An 18855-nucleotide genomic window follows, 5' to 3' on the forward strand; every position below is an offset into this window, starting at 1 on the left:
AAAAATTCAGTTTCTCAGTTGCACTAGTCACATTTCAAGTGCTAAACAGTCAAACGTGGGTAATGTCTACTATACTGACAGTGTAGATACAGAATATTTATATCATTATAGAAAGTTCTTTTGGACAGCATTGTTCTAGTTTGTTGTTTCCACAGACACCTATCTACTGCCTATATATAATTTTCAAAGAAAGCCTAGAATTCTGTACTTTTTCAGTCTATAACAAAACCATAATCCTTACAAATCAGCCAAATGTTCTTAGTATAAATTGATGTTACATATCTATGATCACAAAGCAGAATAGTTAAACTATAAAAAACTGAGACCAGTAATAAAACTTTAAAACTGTCCATATCAGATACCATATCCAGAGACATATCTAGAATATATGAAGAAGTCTTACACCTCAATAATAACAAAAAAAAACACCTAAAAATGGGCAAAGGACCTGAATATTTCTCCAAAGATAAACAAATAGCCAATGGGCACATGAATGTTCAACATCATACTTTTAAGAAAATGTAAATCAAAAATGACATCATAAAATTACTAACCCTCTAACTAGAATGGCTTAAATAAAAAAGATAATAAAACAAATACTGGCAAGGATGTGGAGCGATTGGAACCTTCATACGTGTCTGATGGGAATGTAAAAGTGGTATAGCTGCACTGGAAGACAGTCTGGCAGTTCCTGAAGGCTAAACATAGAATTCTTGTGAGACCTCACATCTCTACTCCTAGGCACATACTAGGAGAAATGAATATATATGCCCATGCAAAAACGTATATACACATGTTCACAGCATTATTCAAAAGGTGGAAACATCTCAAATGTCAAATAACGGATGAATAACAAAAATGTGGTTAATATCCACTCTATGGGACATAATTCAGCAGTAAAAAGGAATGAAGCACTAATACACAGTAGAACATGGATGAACTGTGAAATATTCTAAGCGGAAGAAATCAGTCATAAAAGACACAGACTGTGATTCTACTGATATGAAATGTCCAGAATAGGCAAATCTACAGATAGAAAGTGGATTTGCGGTTGCTGGGCCTGGGGAAAAAATAGGGAATGACTGCTAATAAGGTGATGGAATGTTCTAAGATTAGATCATGGCCATGACTGTACAACTCTGAATATAAAAAATTAAATTGTATACTTTATAATGAATTTTATAGTATGTGAATTATATCTCAATAAAACTAAGTTTTAAAAAGGGATGAGAGAATGTCCTCTTAAAACAGCAAAGACTACCTTTTGGACTAGATAATAAAATCACTATACCACTTAATTCAAAGTCATATGGCAGGTTCTCTGATCCGGGTTCAAAATAAATGCATATTTATTATTTACCCTTCAAAAACTCTCAACTACTCAACAAGAGTCCAAAAAACAACCCTAAGTAAAATAAAGATTATTGCCAAAAGTTTAACTCCAATAAATATCAAGTTCATGTTGAAAGTGTGTTTTTACTAATCTGTGTCCTCATCTAAAATCCTCCTGGTAACTATAACATGATCAGATTCCCACAAGAAAGATACAACCAACAGAAGGACTCTGGGCAAATACATTATTTCCTTATATATCTAAAAGGTCATTTTAGGTGATACCTAAAACGGTATCTCTTAGCTTTTCCAAGTAGCCAAGAACCCTCTTGTTCTCTGAAATCACATGCCCTCCCAAGCAGGTAGTCTCACCCAATTCTCCAAAACGTTAAGTATTTCATGTACTGTCCCTTTGTACACACATACATACATACATACATAAATACATACATACCCACCCACACCCATCTCTTAGGTCCAGAGCTACGCAGGAATATTAGAAAAATGGAAAAAAAGGAGGGAGGCAAGATGACAGCTCCTCTAGCCCCCCTTGAGGCATAAGTTTTGACACACCACTTCTGGTATTGAAGATCCCTGCCTTTCCATTGGATGGCACTTGACAGCAGCATTCACGGTATTTTGTGATCACAATGGAAAGGCTGTGTGTCACACATCGCTTCTGGTACGGCACTTTCTGCCAAATAAAAAATTATGGTGTGTCCTCACCTACCTTATTCACCGGCTCTAGCACAGTTTGACTTCTGGTTCTTCCCCAAAGTCAAAATGACCATGAAAGGTAAATGTTTTGAATCAATTCAGGACATGGAGGCAGGTGCAACAGCACAGCCAAAGATACAAAGAGGACTTTCAGAACTGCCTCAGAAAGAGACAAGAACGGGATAACTGTGTTCAAAAAGAGGGGGGTATTTTGAGAGGGATTAATGGCAATGTGTCTTTTACTGTAATAAATTTTCATTTAAACATTCACCATTTTTGATCACCCCTCGTACTTCTCTCTCCACAAAGCACCTACTTTCATAACTTTAAGCAAATAAATCACAAGACCAGTCTGCCCTACTATTCTAACATTTACAGTGGTAACTGCTTACATCGTTTTGTCCCTCCATTTTCTTTTCTAGCCATTGGGTTATTTCTAAGATATCTCTGCATACAGGACACAACTCCTTAATATGCCATACAAAGCACTTTACAACCAACATTCTTTTTAATCGCAGCTGGCTGTTTCCCCAAATACACCAGAGATATTCACAACACGGAATCTTTATTGGAGCTGCACCCTCACCCTACCTGCCTAAAAACCTCCTACTTATTATCAAGGAAAGTTCAAATACAGCCCTTTGTGAAACCAAACGGGGCTCTTTAAATCTTAACTGGGGAGCAAAGGGCAACACATTTCATCTTTTTGTAAGAATCCTGTACAATGCAGGATACATAGGAGCCCCTGTTAATTCTAATCATGGTTTGCTGGCATATTTACTTAATGTACTACCTATTAATTATACAGCTTTCTAATGATCAATAATTTCAAAAGCAAATGAATGAAAATCAATGTGGAAAATATTTGAAATAAATTATAGAAATTAGTTTAAGAACTTGAAAAAGAAACCATTGCAAAGTATTTCAAAAGAACTGCTCACACAAATAAAGTCCTCTCGCAAGAACTCCTCCAGCAACAATTTTCCTAGAAGCAACAAGATTCTCAACAGGACACAAACGGAAGTAGATCTTTGTCAGGATCTTACAGGCATATCAGACTTTCATTGTTGACAAATAAGGTTTTGCATATAAAGGTGACTTACACAATGCCCTAGTTTTCTACATAGACTTCCATGAATATTCATCCTAAAAGAAAAAGCTGCTATGGGGCTTATTTTCCTACCAGAAAAAAAATGTGTTATAAAGAATCTTTTCGTAATTATAAACTATCTGTGACAGAGTTTACAGCATATTAGAAACAGTTGACAGTGCATCAGTGTCAGATATTAATGGTATTTTCACATCAACAATTTATATTAAATTCATCTAAGAACTTCCACACCTACAATATTAGCAATGGGCTTAAAAATTAGAATAACAAATTCTGTAAGAACAAGATGGCAATAGCAAAAATTTGCACTAAAAAGTCTTTCAACCTAAGGTGATCTTTAATGACTGCAGTTGAACAGTTCTTAAACATCCAACCAATGAAAATCAGTAACCTTACAGCAGTGGAGGCAGCAGCATTAAGGCCACAGAATCCAATCCTTTATTGTTTCCTTCTCAGAAGAAGGCGTATGAAAACATAAGACTCATCAAATATATGGTGATGGAAAGAGAACTGACTCTGGGTGATGAACACACAATATGATATATATAGAGGATGTATTATAGAATTGTACACCTGAAATCTATTAACTTTACTAATAACTGTCAGCCCAATAAACTTTAATTTTAAAAAAAGACGCAGTTGTTTTTATCATTTGATTATCCTCCAGTTTTAAAGTACTTAGAATCTCCAGGATTTGATCGCTTAACACCCAGGAACACCCAAGCAAAAATACAAACCACTGTAATTCTCCTAACAAAACATCGATATCATCTATTTCCTGATATTTAAAATGCTTCCCCTTATAAAACACAGTGTCTACATTTCTAAAGTTGTATCAAGTCACGATAACCAATGTCACCCCAATAGATTTAATAAAAAATATATATTTTAAAAAGTCAGGGCCAGCCCAGTGGCTCAGGAGGTTGGAGCTCCATGCTCGTAACTCCGAAGGTGCCGGTTCGATTCCCACATGGGCCAGTGGGCTCTCAACCACAAGGTTGCCAGTTCAAGTCCTCGAGTCCCCCAAAGGGATGGTGGGCTCCGCCCCCTGCAACTAAAATTGAACAGGGATGGTGGGCTCCGACCCCTGCAACTAAGATTGAACACTGCACCTAGAGCTGAGCTGCAGCTGAGCTCCCAGATGGCTCAGTTGGTTGGAACGCATCCTCTCAACCACAAGGTTGCCAGTTCGATTCCTCGACTCCTGCAAGGGATGGTGGGCTGCGACCCCTGCAACTAGAAACGGCAACTGGAGCTGAGCTGCGCCCTCCACAACTAAGACTGAAAAGACAACAAACTTGACTTGGGGGAAAAAAAAAGTCCTGTTCTGAAATATTCTGGCCACTCTCCCACCCCACTATAGCAAAAGGAAAAAAAAAAAAGGAAAGGAAGGATGGATTAAAAAAAACCCAGAACATAAGACATCAAGCCTTCTATAACCTAATTACCTACCCATAAACAGGAAATATAGGTGGCAGAAGAATGTGCTACCAAAATACAAAACACAACCTGGGAAATCAAGTCTGCAAAAACTGATGAGATTAAGGAATTATATTATTTTAAATATAAACGGTATTTTGGTTATGTTTATAAAAGCAGTCTTTATCTTCTACTGACATACTAGTCTTGTGTGTGTGTGTGTGTGTGTGTGTATGTGTATGAATTGAAATGTTCCATAATACAGAGTTTTTTAAAAAGTTGAAATAACTATTAAGAAGGACGTTTAGAAAACAAACACCAACCATCCTTCATTTCACTATGCATTAGAGTTTGGAAAACTTGACACACATAAATAAAGAACTAGTTAAGCTAGGGAAATTATTTCCTGGGGGGAGGGGTAGTAGAGTGTCCACAACTCCCTTCATTTTTATATTTAATATAGTGTCAACAAAATAATGCAGTCGTAACAATGTCAGTATTAAAAGGGTTAATAAATTAAAAATTGAGAAGTGTAATTTTAAATAACATTAGCATATAAGAAACAGTGGAGTTTGATAATAAGCAGGCATCCTCATGCTCTAAAAAAGATTCGTAGTTCTTGATTACAAACAGTTATAATAATATTTTGGGGTCACTTATAATGAAACTTCCTACCTTTTATGTTTCGGTCTGTAAAACTCTATTATTTCCATTTTAGGGGTAAGAAAACTTGAGATTACATACATGACTTTTAGTCATGACCTTCTTTGCTAAGTGACAAGTCTTTGGATTCCTCAATCAATCTTTGCTCCGTATCAGCTGCCTCCTCTACCATAGCAATTGATATTAGGTTGGTGGAAAAGAAATTAAGTTTAAAAAGTTAAAAATAATTGCAAAAACCGCAACTACTTTTGCACCAACCTAACAGTAGACCTCAAGATCCCCAAAAGCTGGATAATAAGGAAATGATCTAAAGAAATGCCAAATCTGTCTTGAAATATTTAGCATGTGATTTCATGTTCTTAAGGGCATGACTCAAGTGACTAAGTAGACACCGTTTTAACTCCCATTTACATAGGAAACCCAGAGTTTTTAGCCAACCACAGAGCCAATTTCCCATCTTGTTTTAATAAAGAATCCAACATAGTTGATTTAGGATCACTATGTTACTAACTAGGATAATAACAAAAATCTTAACCTTGCAAATAAAATACCTTCAGAATGACTTCTAAGAAGAAACCATTACCATTTCCTTAGTAGCTTTTCCATTCTTGACTCTAAACTTGTTCACTTCCCTACCACATCTCAGTACTATACTTGAATCAACTCTTCACCAGCTACTATGTACTCGCACCATTTATTTAGTCTTCAGCAGTCTTTTTCTACTGGCTGAGATTAGAATGAAGAGGAAAGACATTACTTTTCACTGACATTCTATAATATTAAACAATACGGAGAATAACTAAAGGTATTCTCTTGCCTCTTTAAAAACTGAAAAACGAGGCCAACAGTGGGCTGCCTCAATTTTTAGGATCAAATAGCAGTGGTAAGAAATTTGAAGATATTTCTGCAAACATCTAAATTTCTTCACTATGCCTTGTTCTCTGTATCTCTTTGTATCAGTTAAACCTTGTGAAATTACTCACTTAAAACAATTTTTATCAAACATATTTACAGTGAGATGATAGGGATGGTTAAAGTTTTCCTGCCTCACCAAGACAACTAAACCTTTAGCAGACTATTTACATGAAGGTAGAATTATATTAGGTTGGTGCAAAAGTAACTGTGGTTTAAAAGGTTAAAAATAATTGTAAATTATTAAAAATAATTAGCTGACTTCATTCCTTTACCTAATTCCCTTCGCAAAATCGATCAACTCAGACCAAATATTTCTCTTCTGCCTAATATTCCCACATCAAGAGAATTACTTTTATTTCAAAAGCAAGCACTGTCTAATTATAACTTTATGTATATATTTATATAGGTACATATATATATGTAACATACATACTCATGATTAAAATACTGGAATTCTAAGATGAGAAACAGCAAATAAAAATATCGATTTCTCATCATGTCCACTGTATGAATATTCTCAAACACTTACATATAATGCATAATTTAAAACGAAGAAAATCAAATATACTTAATGTTTCCTTAACATTCACTAAGACTAGTATCAGAACACCAATGTGATACTAATATATATTTTGTGCATAGCATACCATTCCACAATAACTAATTCCTACACCGGGTCTAAATCCATCTTTCAAACCCATCCATAACCTACATCCCTACCCACGTGTTCCAATTTTATTTCTCGTGACTCTCCGATAAAAACTAATGCAGTTCTGAAGGCACAAGAGGAAATCATAACCATTATTCCAACCTCCTTGCCTTTCAGAACTTTATTACGATCCCCAATCTTTAACACTAACTCCTAGAGCAAATTGATTCATTATTTATGCTGACTGTATCCTATTTTGTATTAGTTGGTTTGCTTAAAGGTGACTACAGGATTTAAGGTTTGGGATCATTTTTTATACTTTTGTTGTAATCCCACACAATGCAAAGTCAAGTGGCAAATATGCAATAGGGAAATAATAAAGAAAACATGGAATGGCAAATTAAGTTCCATTCCATCATTAGGAAAATCAGTTTTTTATTTGGCACACAAATTACAACAAACAAACACAAAAATCTGACTTGTCAAGAAAAGCCATTAGTCCGGAAAGTACTAGTCATGTCCCCATATGCCCTAATGATATATAAACTGATTCTGTGAAATTAAGAGAAATGGCACCTTATCTAGTTTACCTGACGATTTGCGAGCAGGAATTTTTCATTATGTTTTGGCAGAAATAGGGGACTTTATTTAAAAACGTTTGTTGTTCATTACTACAAAAGGGAAATTTCATTACTACAAAACAGAAAAAGAAAATGGTTCTCACTGGACAGCTTTTTACCAGAATAGGTAAAGCAAAACACCTTTAACATACCTGTCATAATAATCCCGTTGAAAGTCATAGTCCAAGTCAAAAGAGGAGCTGAAAAATAAATACCGAAGAGTATTAATTTGGAGCTGTTAATGTAAATTCACTACAGCAGATGGGGAAAAAAACCCCAAAACCCATGCCAAATCAACCACAAAATATATCGATAGGTTAGCATGGAATAATCCCCAATCATTCAAACAACAGATCACTAAATTTCAAACACGTCAGGCCACTGAACATGCAATGGCCAAATTACAATTTTAGGCAAAAGTTTGCAAAAATTTCAACATACAACATAATAGCTAAAATAAGAGCACTGAATATTATAACAGTAAACTAAACATTCTTATACCATCCTCCCCTTCCTTTTCTTAATCCCCAGCTTCTTAGAAGCGCAACAGCTCTTGAATGATTTAAATTTATGCTATAAATACCCAACTGTTCTTTAATAGGAAAAATCTCAGGGAATTCTAATAATTCTCTGGGAAATGGGAGAAAAGGAGGTATATTAATACAAAATTAATAAAGCTTTACTCTTACACAGATAAAACATACTACAGTTAACCCTCCCCACATCCAGAAAACAGATAGAGAAGATGCCCACTGATGGACACAATGCAGTTATAAATAATAAAGTTCCGGACCTGAGTAGAGGGGACGGAGAAGGGTGTTCTGGTACTGACCCGTACATCTCCGCTGCAGATCGTTTCACACCTGCTTTTCCTCGGTTCACTTTTGGCTCTGCAGCCAGATTAATATCTGAAAAAACAAAAACAAAAATTTTTATGACAACTCTGTTGGGGGTGAATCTCAAACTACAGCTTTTAAAAGTGTACATAGTCATGTAAATCAACAAAGGTCAAACACTGTATCTCATCTTTCCTTGTCATATAAAAATGCTCAAGAATTTCTGTACAGCTGACTTTCTTTTATTCCTTTACCCTGTTCTGTACCAAAGCAGTGTTCATTGTATATGAAACATCAGGTTTGTCTTTGGTACCTTCTCTCTCCTACTTCAATGAAACTCTTATCATTCAAAGGACCCACTCTGCTCATTCAGTTACTATCGTAGGAGAAAAGTATCAATGACTAATGGTTCCCTTTCCAGGAATGATTCTGTACATTTTAAATTAGCACAAATATATCAAAGATACACAAATACACGACAATTTATTAATTAATAGGGTTGACGTTCCCCCTTACATATAGGATCAGCTGTAAAGTTGCACCAAAAAATGCTTGTTAAAGACTATGCAGCCGGTGAATTGCTTAAGTAAACAACCTTTACATGCCGAACATAAACTCAAACCAAGAAAAGGGACATAAAGGAGCAAAACCCTGGTTTCCATATATAACATGATATTTTAAATACCTATTCCAGTGGCCAGCTACTTAACCTGCCACCCAATGCCTACCAAACAAGACTCCATGTTCTCTCTTGTAAAAAAAAAAGGAGCCAATTTGTCAAAAACCAATTAGCCAAAGGCTAGCTCTCTAAAACTCAGTTCATCAGATGACCAATTGAAAAACAGGCTTTTAGTACATGGTCTATTTGCTAAACCCCACTATATTTATGAATAATCATCAGAGTCCTGGGTTCCTGGGTTCACTAAACTCATTTCTAATACTTAACATACATATAATGTTTATGTTTATAACAACCTTGCTTGTACAGTTTTGACTTTGGAATCATATAAACTTTGATATAGTTTAGTTCCATTTTATTTTATTTTAAAATTGCTTTTTAAAAATTTTAATTCTATCTTTAGTTTTATAAAAGTGGATTATAGAACCTTATTAAAGAAGTAGTTCATGTGATTCTAAATTATAGTACTGAGTTCAATACTCAGATTATGTATTAATAAAATTACATTTACTAATCTTAATTTTAGTAAAAATACTGGTATGGTTATTTTCAAACTATGGCACAAAATGCACATAAAATTGTTTTCTTTTGTTAAAAAAGTGTCCCTACTGCCCACTGAAACTAAACAGAAGCAATTAAAACACTCCAGGGAAGGTCGGTTAGCTCAGTTGCTTAGAGCACAGTGCTCTTAACAACGTTGCCGGTTCGATCCCCACATGGGTCAATGTGAGGTGCGCCCTCCACAACTAGATTGAAACAACTACTTGACTTGGAGCTGATAGGTCCTGGAAAAACACACTTAAATAAAAAAGTTTTAAAAAATAATAATAATAATAAACACTCCAGATACACAGATAGTGGTTTCTAAGTAATTCCCATTAAAAGGAGCCAAGGCTTTTAGGAAAAAAGTGCAAATTCCAAGATTAGGTCAAGATATATACCAGATGACCCGTACTATCTTGTGGTGCATAAAGCAAGGAAGCAATGCATTACATTATGAAGGTCTCAAGGCACAGAAACCAAGTTGAAGGTGATCCACTGGTCAAAGATAAAATATTATGAACTCTAAGAATTATTTCCAATGGACTAAAAACACACCAATTTAAAATAAAGCAATGATTATATTTAAAGGTTGACACGGTATCAACTATTTATACCAAACTTTGAAAAAGATTTATCCTGCCTTTTCAGTGTGAACAGTATTGCAGAAAAACCACGTATTAAGGAGCTCTCTGTGCATTTTAGAAAAATTAGTTATGTGCAGAAGAAATTAGAAAACCCACTCTTTTGCAACCCCTAATGAATTATCTAAGCAACAATCATCAGTGGATTTTTCACCATAAGGTGAAAAATTGATGGTGAACTTGATCACACACAGAAGGATCAGGATATAAAACTTAAACCCACAAATTATTCTTAGTATCATTAAAAATGGGACAACCATTAGGCCATCTGATGTGGTAACAGTATGAAGTACATAACACAATCCATGAAATATTTTCACCAAAATAAATAGAATCTGAATTGAATCAAGCCTTTAGATCTACACAGTCCCAGATGGTAAGCTGCTAGCCAAAAGTGGCTATTGAGCATTTTAAATGAATTGGGTCTGAATTCAGATGTGTTTTAAGTGAAGAATACACACTAGACATCAAAGATTTTGTATGGGAAAAAAACAAAATACCCTGATACTTTTATATGAATACATATTGAAATGGCAATATTTTGGGTATATAGGGTTAGATAAAATATATTAAAATTAATTTCAGCTGTTTCTTTTTACTTCTTTTAATACGGCTATTCACAAATTTAAATCACACACATGGTTCATATTCTATTTCTGTTGGACAGCACTGCTCCAGGTCATTACACAAAATAGGGAGTAGAAAAGAACAAATGATACAAGGAAGCAATCAGTACAGAGTGGGAAAATACTAGAGATTTCTCCAACAAATTAAACGTGATGAATTTTTTAAATGGGAAAGGGATGGAGATACCCAGATTTAAAGACATGTAATCACATACATATGTGAACATGGACTGAATTCTGATTAAAAGTCCTTTGTCTGCTAGATATACATGGAAGTCTTAAAAATACTCAGCAAAAAGGTAAAAAACAAGAACAACACTGACAGATAAAAAATAAAATTAGTCGGGGCTGGCCCGGTGGCTCAGGAGGTTAGAGCTCCATGCTCCTAACTCCGAAGGATGCCAGTTTGATTCCCACATGGGCCAGTGGGCTCTCAACCACAAGGTTGCCGGTTCGACTCCCACAAGGGATGGTGGGCTGCGCCCCTTGCAACTAGCAATGGCAACTGTACCTGGAGCTGAGCTGCGCCATCCACAACTAACACTGAAAGGACAATAACTTGAAGCTGAACGGCACCCTCCACAACTAAGATTGAAAGGACCACAACTTGACTTGGAAAAAAGTCCTGGAAGTACACACTGTTCCCCAATAAAGTCCTGTCTCCTTCCTCAATAAAATCTTAAAAAAAAACACACACAAAAAAAACTGTAATACAAATTCCTGAAAATGTTGAAAACAAAAATTTAAGCCACCACAGGAATATTCGAAAAACTAAAAAAAAAATCTCATTCAATTATGAAATGCTTATAATTAGTTAAACTGGTAAATACAACGTATCATCAATGGAACTAGCCATTCTTGGCACAAGACATCTGTGTGCTTTTTCTTTTTTATTCATAAAAAAGTACAAAGCAATGGACTTGTCTTACAAACCCTTCAGCTTCCATTAATATTCACCTCCCAGAAAATATAACCTTATCAAATTACATGACTGACAGCAAATCCTATAAACTGATAATTAGAAATCCTATAAACTGATAACAACTGTCAAGGAAATGACATTCTACAGTCATTAGGAACATACTGATGAGTTCTAACAGTCTTAATATATAACATGTAATGAGATCTTCTCAAGTTTATCTTCTCAAGAATATAAACCATTATCTGAGTGGTGCTCAGATCTCATTTCTCAACATTTAACATGCTAGATCACAGAGAAGACTCCTATTAGGAAAATTAGTATCTAAAACAACATAACCAGAGTTTATGCTGCTAAAAACAGATGTAACAATAAGTACCTTTTATTAAGTAACATGCTGGACTTCTACTAGAAGCTTTTCATGAATCATCTCAATTAATCTTCAATTTATCTCAATTCTCTGGATATCCCAAAGTACTATTACTTCACATAAGAATAAATAACGGAGGTACTATTACCTCCATTTGAACATGAGAAAATTTAAGGCTCAGTCAAGCTACATAAGCTGTCCAACAAACAGCTGTGAAGCCCCAACGCAGAGCCAAGCAATGACTTCAGAGCTCATGAGTGACTAAGCCATGCTGTCTTCCCCTAGTGTAAGCAGTAGGCACAACCATTTAGGCAATAAGTGTACCTTATGAAATATTCCTACCTCCCCTACCTTACTCAAGGCTGCCAAGTGTGGGTTATCTAGTCTCAACCACACAAAGCAGCATAACAAGTAACATCCTTATTTGGCCTATTATACCTATAAACCCAACATTTTTTTATTAGGCTAAAATCAGTCATATCCAGAAAATCTAAGACTATCAGCTTCATGGAGAGGAGAAAGACGAACAGAAAAATTCTCATATTTGAATCATGTAATCAATGAAAAAATTAAATCAACCCAGACCTTACCTAAAACCTGGCCAGCAATCATTCTGCCATCCTCTCCTGCCACAGCAGCCCGGGCATTTCTCTCATTAACATACTGAACAAAGGCAAAGCCCTTATGAACAGAGCAACCCACAATTTTGCCATATTTTGAGAAGATTGCCTCCACATCAGATTTCTTGACCACAAGAGTATTGAGATTTCCAATGAATACACGGGAGTTCATGGAGCGAGGATCTGTCTTGTTGGTAACATTGCTGGCCATTGTCTTTGATGATAAGGTTCCTCACAAAGCCAAAAAACTGCAAGGGAAAAAAAACCGCATTTAGGTGAAAAAATGGTAAAGACAAATATTCCTTGATAAAACTTCTACTCTTATTTTGAACCACTATGACTACATAAAATGGTGGTATCAGTCAACTTAAGCAGATCTCATGGCATTAGAACCCCTAAATATATCCTTATAGAAATTCAACTTCTTCTCTATTCCAACAGCACTAGACTATCATTTCAATGGAGGGGGAAAAAACAATCTTCACACTATTGGCAACACAATCTTCTTGGACATGTTTAAGTGACCCCTCTGTTTTAATGTCCTCAAGCAAATTAGAAACCCCTAAGCTCTCCACCACCAATTTCTTATTTTTCACCTTCCCAGCTGTGCGAATCTAACCATTGGTTGTTATCAATTTCACCTTCTTGCATACTGCTTTTACTACAATGAGTCTCACTCATTTCCCCAGATATTAAAAACTCCAAACTCTAAAAAAAATAAAAATAAAAAACCCACTCCGAATTCTGCCAACAATGGGGGCAGCCAGTTTGCTCAGTGGTTAGAGCGCAGTGCTCATAACACCAGGGTCTCCAGTTCGAGTCCCACAATGGCTAGTGAGCTGTGCCCTCCACAACTAGATTGAACACAATTACTTGAGCTTGGAGCTGAACCACTGGTGGGTTGGCGGCCAGCCGACTCAGTGGTTAGAGCGCAGTGCTCATAACACCAAGGTCACTGGTTTGATTCCCACATGGGCCAGTGAGAAACAAGTGCTTGACCTGGAGCTGAGGCGCCGGTGGGTGGGCCGGTTGGCTCAGTTGGTTAGAGCGCAGTGCTCATAACACCAAGGTCGCCAGCATGATTCCCACATGGGGCATTGAGCTGCGCCCTCCACAACTAGACTGAATACAACGACTTGACCTGGAGCTCAGCTACACCGCCCCCGCCCCCCCAACTAGATTGAAAAAAACGACTTGACTTGGAGCTGATGGGTCCTGGAAAAAGCTTCCCAATTAAAAAAAGAAAAATTCTGCCCACAAACCATTCTTTTAGCTAGATTAATGTGGACAACTAATACTCTGCCCTTCAAGTATAATTAACCTCATTATACAAAGGCAATAAATAAAACCATTCTCTCTAGAAATATGTATTTCCAGGTACTTCAATGGATTTATAATATGCCAGGTATTTTAAGTATAACACCATCTTTTTATAGAATGCAATGACTCTTTACTTCCTTTTTATGTGATAACCCACAAAATATAGCTGGGACATTTAATAATACTGGATGGTGATGATGATAAAACTACAAGGTAGAACACTGCATGAATCAAAGGAGGACCATATGAACTTTCCTCAGACTATTATTTCAAAACAAAAATGATCTTTATGTATGTTAGAGAAGCTCAATCTATTATAATTGCATGAAGATTCACAATGTCTTAGGTCTTTTTAAAGTGAAAATGTTTTGACATTAAATAAGTTTTTTAAATCATCCTGCTGACCCTTATCATTCCAAGCACCAAATTTAAACAGTTACTATGATGTACCTACCTTAGGTTTACAGTAATATTCTTAAGATTAACTTATCTCCCATTCATCCCTTTGAAAGGTACTGAAGAACCTCATATCAAAAGATACCAGCTTCTATTGTGTTATTTTTCCAATAGAACCATGACAGACTATGTAAAAATGTCATATATACATATATGTAATAAAACATGTAGTATACATCAGTTAAATATGACCACTAACATTCTGACCCTTAAAATGCCTAGTCGGTTTCATAAGCAGTACCAATTTTAAAGATATTAACTGCTTTTCACTCCTAGCCTTTCTGAAATTCATAACAATCTGTCTTTATTGTATTTTGGTTTCTAAATTATCTTTACTAACAGTTCTTAATCATATTTTTTAAAGTAAGCAATGAAAATTTACCAAATAGCAGCCACTGAGAATCACCAAGTCTTTCAACTGTTAAGTGTGAATGCCAGAAATCCTTAGAACACCGAAAGGAATTAAAATAATAAACCTACTAAGAGGCCTAATCGGTTTCAAGTAGTACTGCTGAGTATTAGGTTTGCTATTATTATAAATGTGGACATAAGCCAGTTTTCAGCAAGTGTTTCTCACCAACAATTAATATCAATAACAATTAAATATAGGTAAAATCTTCCTGGGTTTAATAAGAAATTACCTGTGGGGGAAACACGGTGGTTCTACATGCCACCAGCATACTGACTATGGGGTGAAAACACAAAATAAGACATGAATGTTCCTTTCCTGTATATTCCTTTAAACAACAGAACAGAAATGGATTTTAAATTACTTTTTTTCAATTTGCATAAGGATGATATGTATCTAATACCATCAAGATATACAGAATTCATTATATACAAAGAATTCTTTAGGGTATTAGTAGGGCTTAATTTTCTCAAGGAACCCCATTTGAAAAAGACTGGCAGAGAAACATCTAGGTATACAAATAATAAGGTGCTGAAAATAGTTGTCACTTTGAGTTTAAAGAAGTGATTTTATTTCTCATTTTATTTGATTATGTGTGGTTTTAAAATTTGATACAAAAATCACGATTGTTAACGGTTAAAATAACATAATCATCGCAGCTCCAAAAGCTTGGCTAAGATAAATGGAATAGCTTTCAATGCTCATACTTTAAGGATTTAACTAAGGAATAAGCAACAGTAAAAACAGGTGAACCCACAAAGAACCATTAATCCCATTCCTAGGAACACATCCTCCTAAAGAATTAACAAACAGTAACTACAAATTAATCCATATTTTCATGAAACATTTCCTGAGTGTCTGCTAAGTACTAGGCACCAGGGCTACTTAAAGGAACAGATGTGATTCTAAATGGTACTACTATTTGAATCCTTGCATAAAAGCAACTAGGTAATAAAGCCAAAAACCCATGGACAGCATTTTCAACAAAACTTGGTGTCAAGGTATCCCAATCAAAACTCCCAAAATGCATGTTGGTTAAGGGCAAGCCACCATCTAACATGGATAGTATCACTGAGAAAGAAGCAACTGGGAGTCTAAATGATCTATAAATTAAAGAATCCCAAAATATCCAGCTAGTATTAACTGGAAAGCAAAGAACCAACTTTAAGAAAAGCAGCTGAACTGAAACAGGAAAGGTTTTGCCTGCTCCAACAGTGAGTAGTACGAGGTACTGTATTTAATAAAAAGGTCTGAAGGGTCTAGAGCAGCGTCTCTATAAAATCTCAAAACTCAGAAAGCCCCATGTGCACTATTCCATCCTCAGTCTCTTTCCCCCAAAAGCTACTCCACAGTAATCACTTTCCTTTTAAAATAATTCCATTATCTAAATGTGTATTCCTAGACAGTCTAGTCTTACCCATTAAAACAAATTTGATGTCTTTGAAGGTTTTTAGATAAGTTCCCCTTCTATCCCTGTAACTTAAATTGTGTTAAAGAATCCAGGGCATTTCACCAGCCGTTTCCCAGTCTGGATTTGTTTTTCTTTCTTAAAGAGAGCAAAGCTCACTGTGGCCCATGCAGGGATCGAACCGGCAACCTGGGTTGTTATAAGCACCATGCTCTAACCAAACTGAGATAACCGACAGTCTGGATTTTCTGAAATTTCATACTCAGAACAATTCCATCTATTCTTCTGTTCTCTGTATTTCCTGAAATTGGAAACTGGGCCAAAGGCTTGATTAGACTCATGCATGACCCTTTTCCAAGACTATGGGTAGGTAGGTGGCATTGTCTTTTCTGCGATGTTATTAATGTTTAAATTCTACCTCACTTCTATAGTGTTCCAAGCTTATCGTTAATATATTACTTAGAACTCATAAGAACAGTTTCTCAGTTTTTGCATGTTTATAGTTTCCCTGTGCCCTTCATATTTATTTGTAAGTCAGTTTTGCTGGGTATAAAATCATCGGATCACACGTTCTTTCCTTGTATGCTATGCCACTTACTTTTGGACTGTCACAGGATCATTCCAAAGTGTAAACCTTGCTGGCAAAGTTCTATTTTTCCCAACTTGAGTAGTAGTTACAAGGGCTTTTACTTTCTATCTCATTAGTGTCTTTTTGGAAGACCAATATAAATTGAACAGGTCTAAATGAGTGTATTTGAGCTTCATGGGTCATAAACATTTACACTTGAAAATAACCTACCCTCACAGGACAGGCAAATTTCTCTTAACTTTTTAAAGGTAAGTACTAGGGAAGAAGAAATGAGAGGGTTGCTGACCAGCTTAAAAATCCAATCCAAATGGTCTAGTCTTAAAGAAATACATCAGATTTCAAGTGTAAAAATTGCAAAAAGTGTGCTTGCTTCGGCAGCACATATACTAAAAAAAATTGCAAAAAGAATGGGTCAATTTTTGCTTTTAACCTTACACAGATCTGTGGCATTGTTATAGTCTACACGCATTTTTTTTAAAATGGATCTTTAACAACTCAGTATTCAAATTATCAGCAATTGCAGCCTTTAGAAAATGTGTAATCACTTTAAGTGCTGTAGAAATTATGAAAAAAAATGTTTAAGTCAAAAAGCTGTATACACATTTATCTAATACATAACAGGAGTTATACATAAACTACATAGTATATACATATATAGTGTATGTGTTTAGGAAAGATAGGGCAGAAATATTTTAAAACATTGTGTGGGTAATCTGCTTTTGGTTAATATCAATTAATAATGCAGGTCTTAAAAATTTGTTAAATAAAACCATTCAAATGTGCTAATATATGTTCTAAGAGCCTAATAATGCTGTTAAATAAATGATGTTTATCTCCATGAATTAGTTTTAACTTTAATAATATAGTCTAGGCCAGCCGGGTAGCTCAGTTGGTTAGAGTGCAGGGCTCATAACACCAAGGTTGCTGGTTCGATTCCCACATTGGGCCAGTGAGCTGCGCCCTCCACAACTAGATTGAAAACAACGACTTGACTTCAAACTGAGCTGCGCCCTCTACAACTAGACTGAAAAACAATGACTTGACTTGGAGCTGATGGGTCCTGGAAAAACATACTGTTCCCCAATATTCTCCAATAAAAATTTTTTTTTAAATTAAATTGGGAAATTTTATTTAAAAAAAAAAATTTAGTCTAGTATCGTGAAGGAGAATAATTCATGAAGCTCCAGTTTATATAAATCCCAACGTCTTCCAATTTTTGAAAATCACAAGTTTCTGGCACATCCTAAATACTCCATAATTCCTCAAAGATCAAAAGTTGGGTGGCTGGTTAGTTCAGTTGGTTAGAGTGTGGTACTAATAACACCAAGGCTGCCAGTTCGATCCCCACATGGGCCCACTGTGAGCTACGCCCTCCACAACTAGACTGAAACAACTACTTGACTTGGAACTAATGGGTCCTGGAAAAACACACTTAAATAAATACAAGTTTAAAAAAAAAAAAGAAATGAGAACTTAAACAAAATAATACTCCTAAAATTGGGTTCATAGTAAAGCCAACAGGGAAAAGATTCTTTTTTTGTAAAGAGGATAGTTTATTAAAAGCAAAGGATCAGAACTCCCGAGTGGGAGGGAGGGGGTCGCGAATGCGGGTTCCCCAGATTTCTTAAATTATTATGTTCCCAGGCTACTCTGAATCCTGCTTAACTCACTAGTGGAGATCTAGTGGATCTGGTTTCCGGACAAACAGAATTCTACCAGAGTAACAGAAAAAGACCAAATATTTTCCTACAGCTTATTGGGTGGCAGCACTCAAGTCTCTACTGTATGGGTGCATATGCTTGCATGTTTCTGTATAAATGTCTTTCATCCCAGGTTATTTCCATGATTTTTATCATCAAAGGATCACTAAGGCTTGTGTTACCTGGTAAGTAAATGTCAAAACCAGGAATACTGAGTTACTTTTGTTTCCTTTCACCAAAGGATCTACGTGTCTGTTTAATCATATGCTTTATGCTGAAGCAATAAAAGCAACAAGATTTTGGTGGCAGTGTG

General features: G+C 35.7%; 1 protein-coding gene across 9 annotated transcripts in view; it reads right to left on the minus strand.

Moving 5' to 3' along the window:
• HNRNPC (heterogeneous nuclear ribonucleoprotein C) overlaps positions 1 to 18855 on the minus strand; it is a 46259-nt gene that overhangs the window by 9589 nt on the left and 17815 nt on the right. For 6 of the 9 annotated variants that reach the window (XM_074328014.1, XM_074328011.1, XM_074328013.1 and 3 more), the window contains 3 exons: positions 12631 to 12908; positions 8220 to 8334; positions 7579 to 7626 (listed from right to left, as the gene is read on the minus strand). In XM_074328014.1, the coding sequence (XP_074184115.1) occupies positions 7579 to 7626; positions 8220 to 8334; positions 12631 to 12871 (404 nt within the window). In that variant the 5' untranslated portion in view covers positions 12872 to 12908. The remainder of the gene's footprint in view (positions 1 to 7578; positions 7627 to 8219; positions 8335 to 12630; positions 12909 to 18855) is intronic. The other 3 variants (XM_074328017.1, XM_074328016.1, XM_074328018.1) reach the window with 1 other exon arrangement.

This window comes from Rhinolophus sinicus, linkage group LG03, assembly GCF_036562045.2.
Source record: "Rhinolophus sinicus isolate RSC01 linkage group LG03, ASM3656204v1, whole genome shotgun sequence".
Lineage (NCBI taxonomy): Eukaryota > Metazoa > Chordata > Mammalia > Chiroptera > Rhinolophidae > Rhinolophus > Rhinolophus sinicus.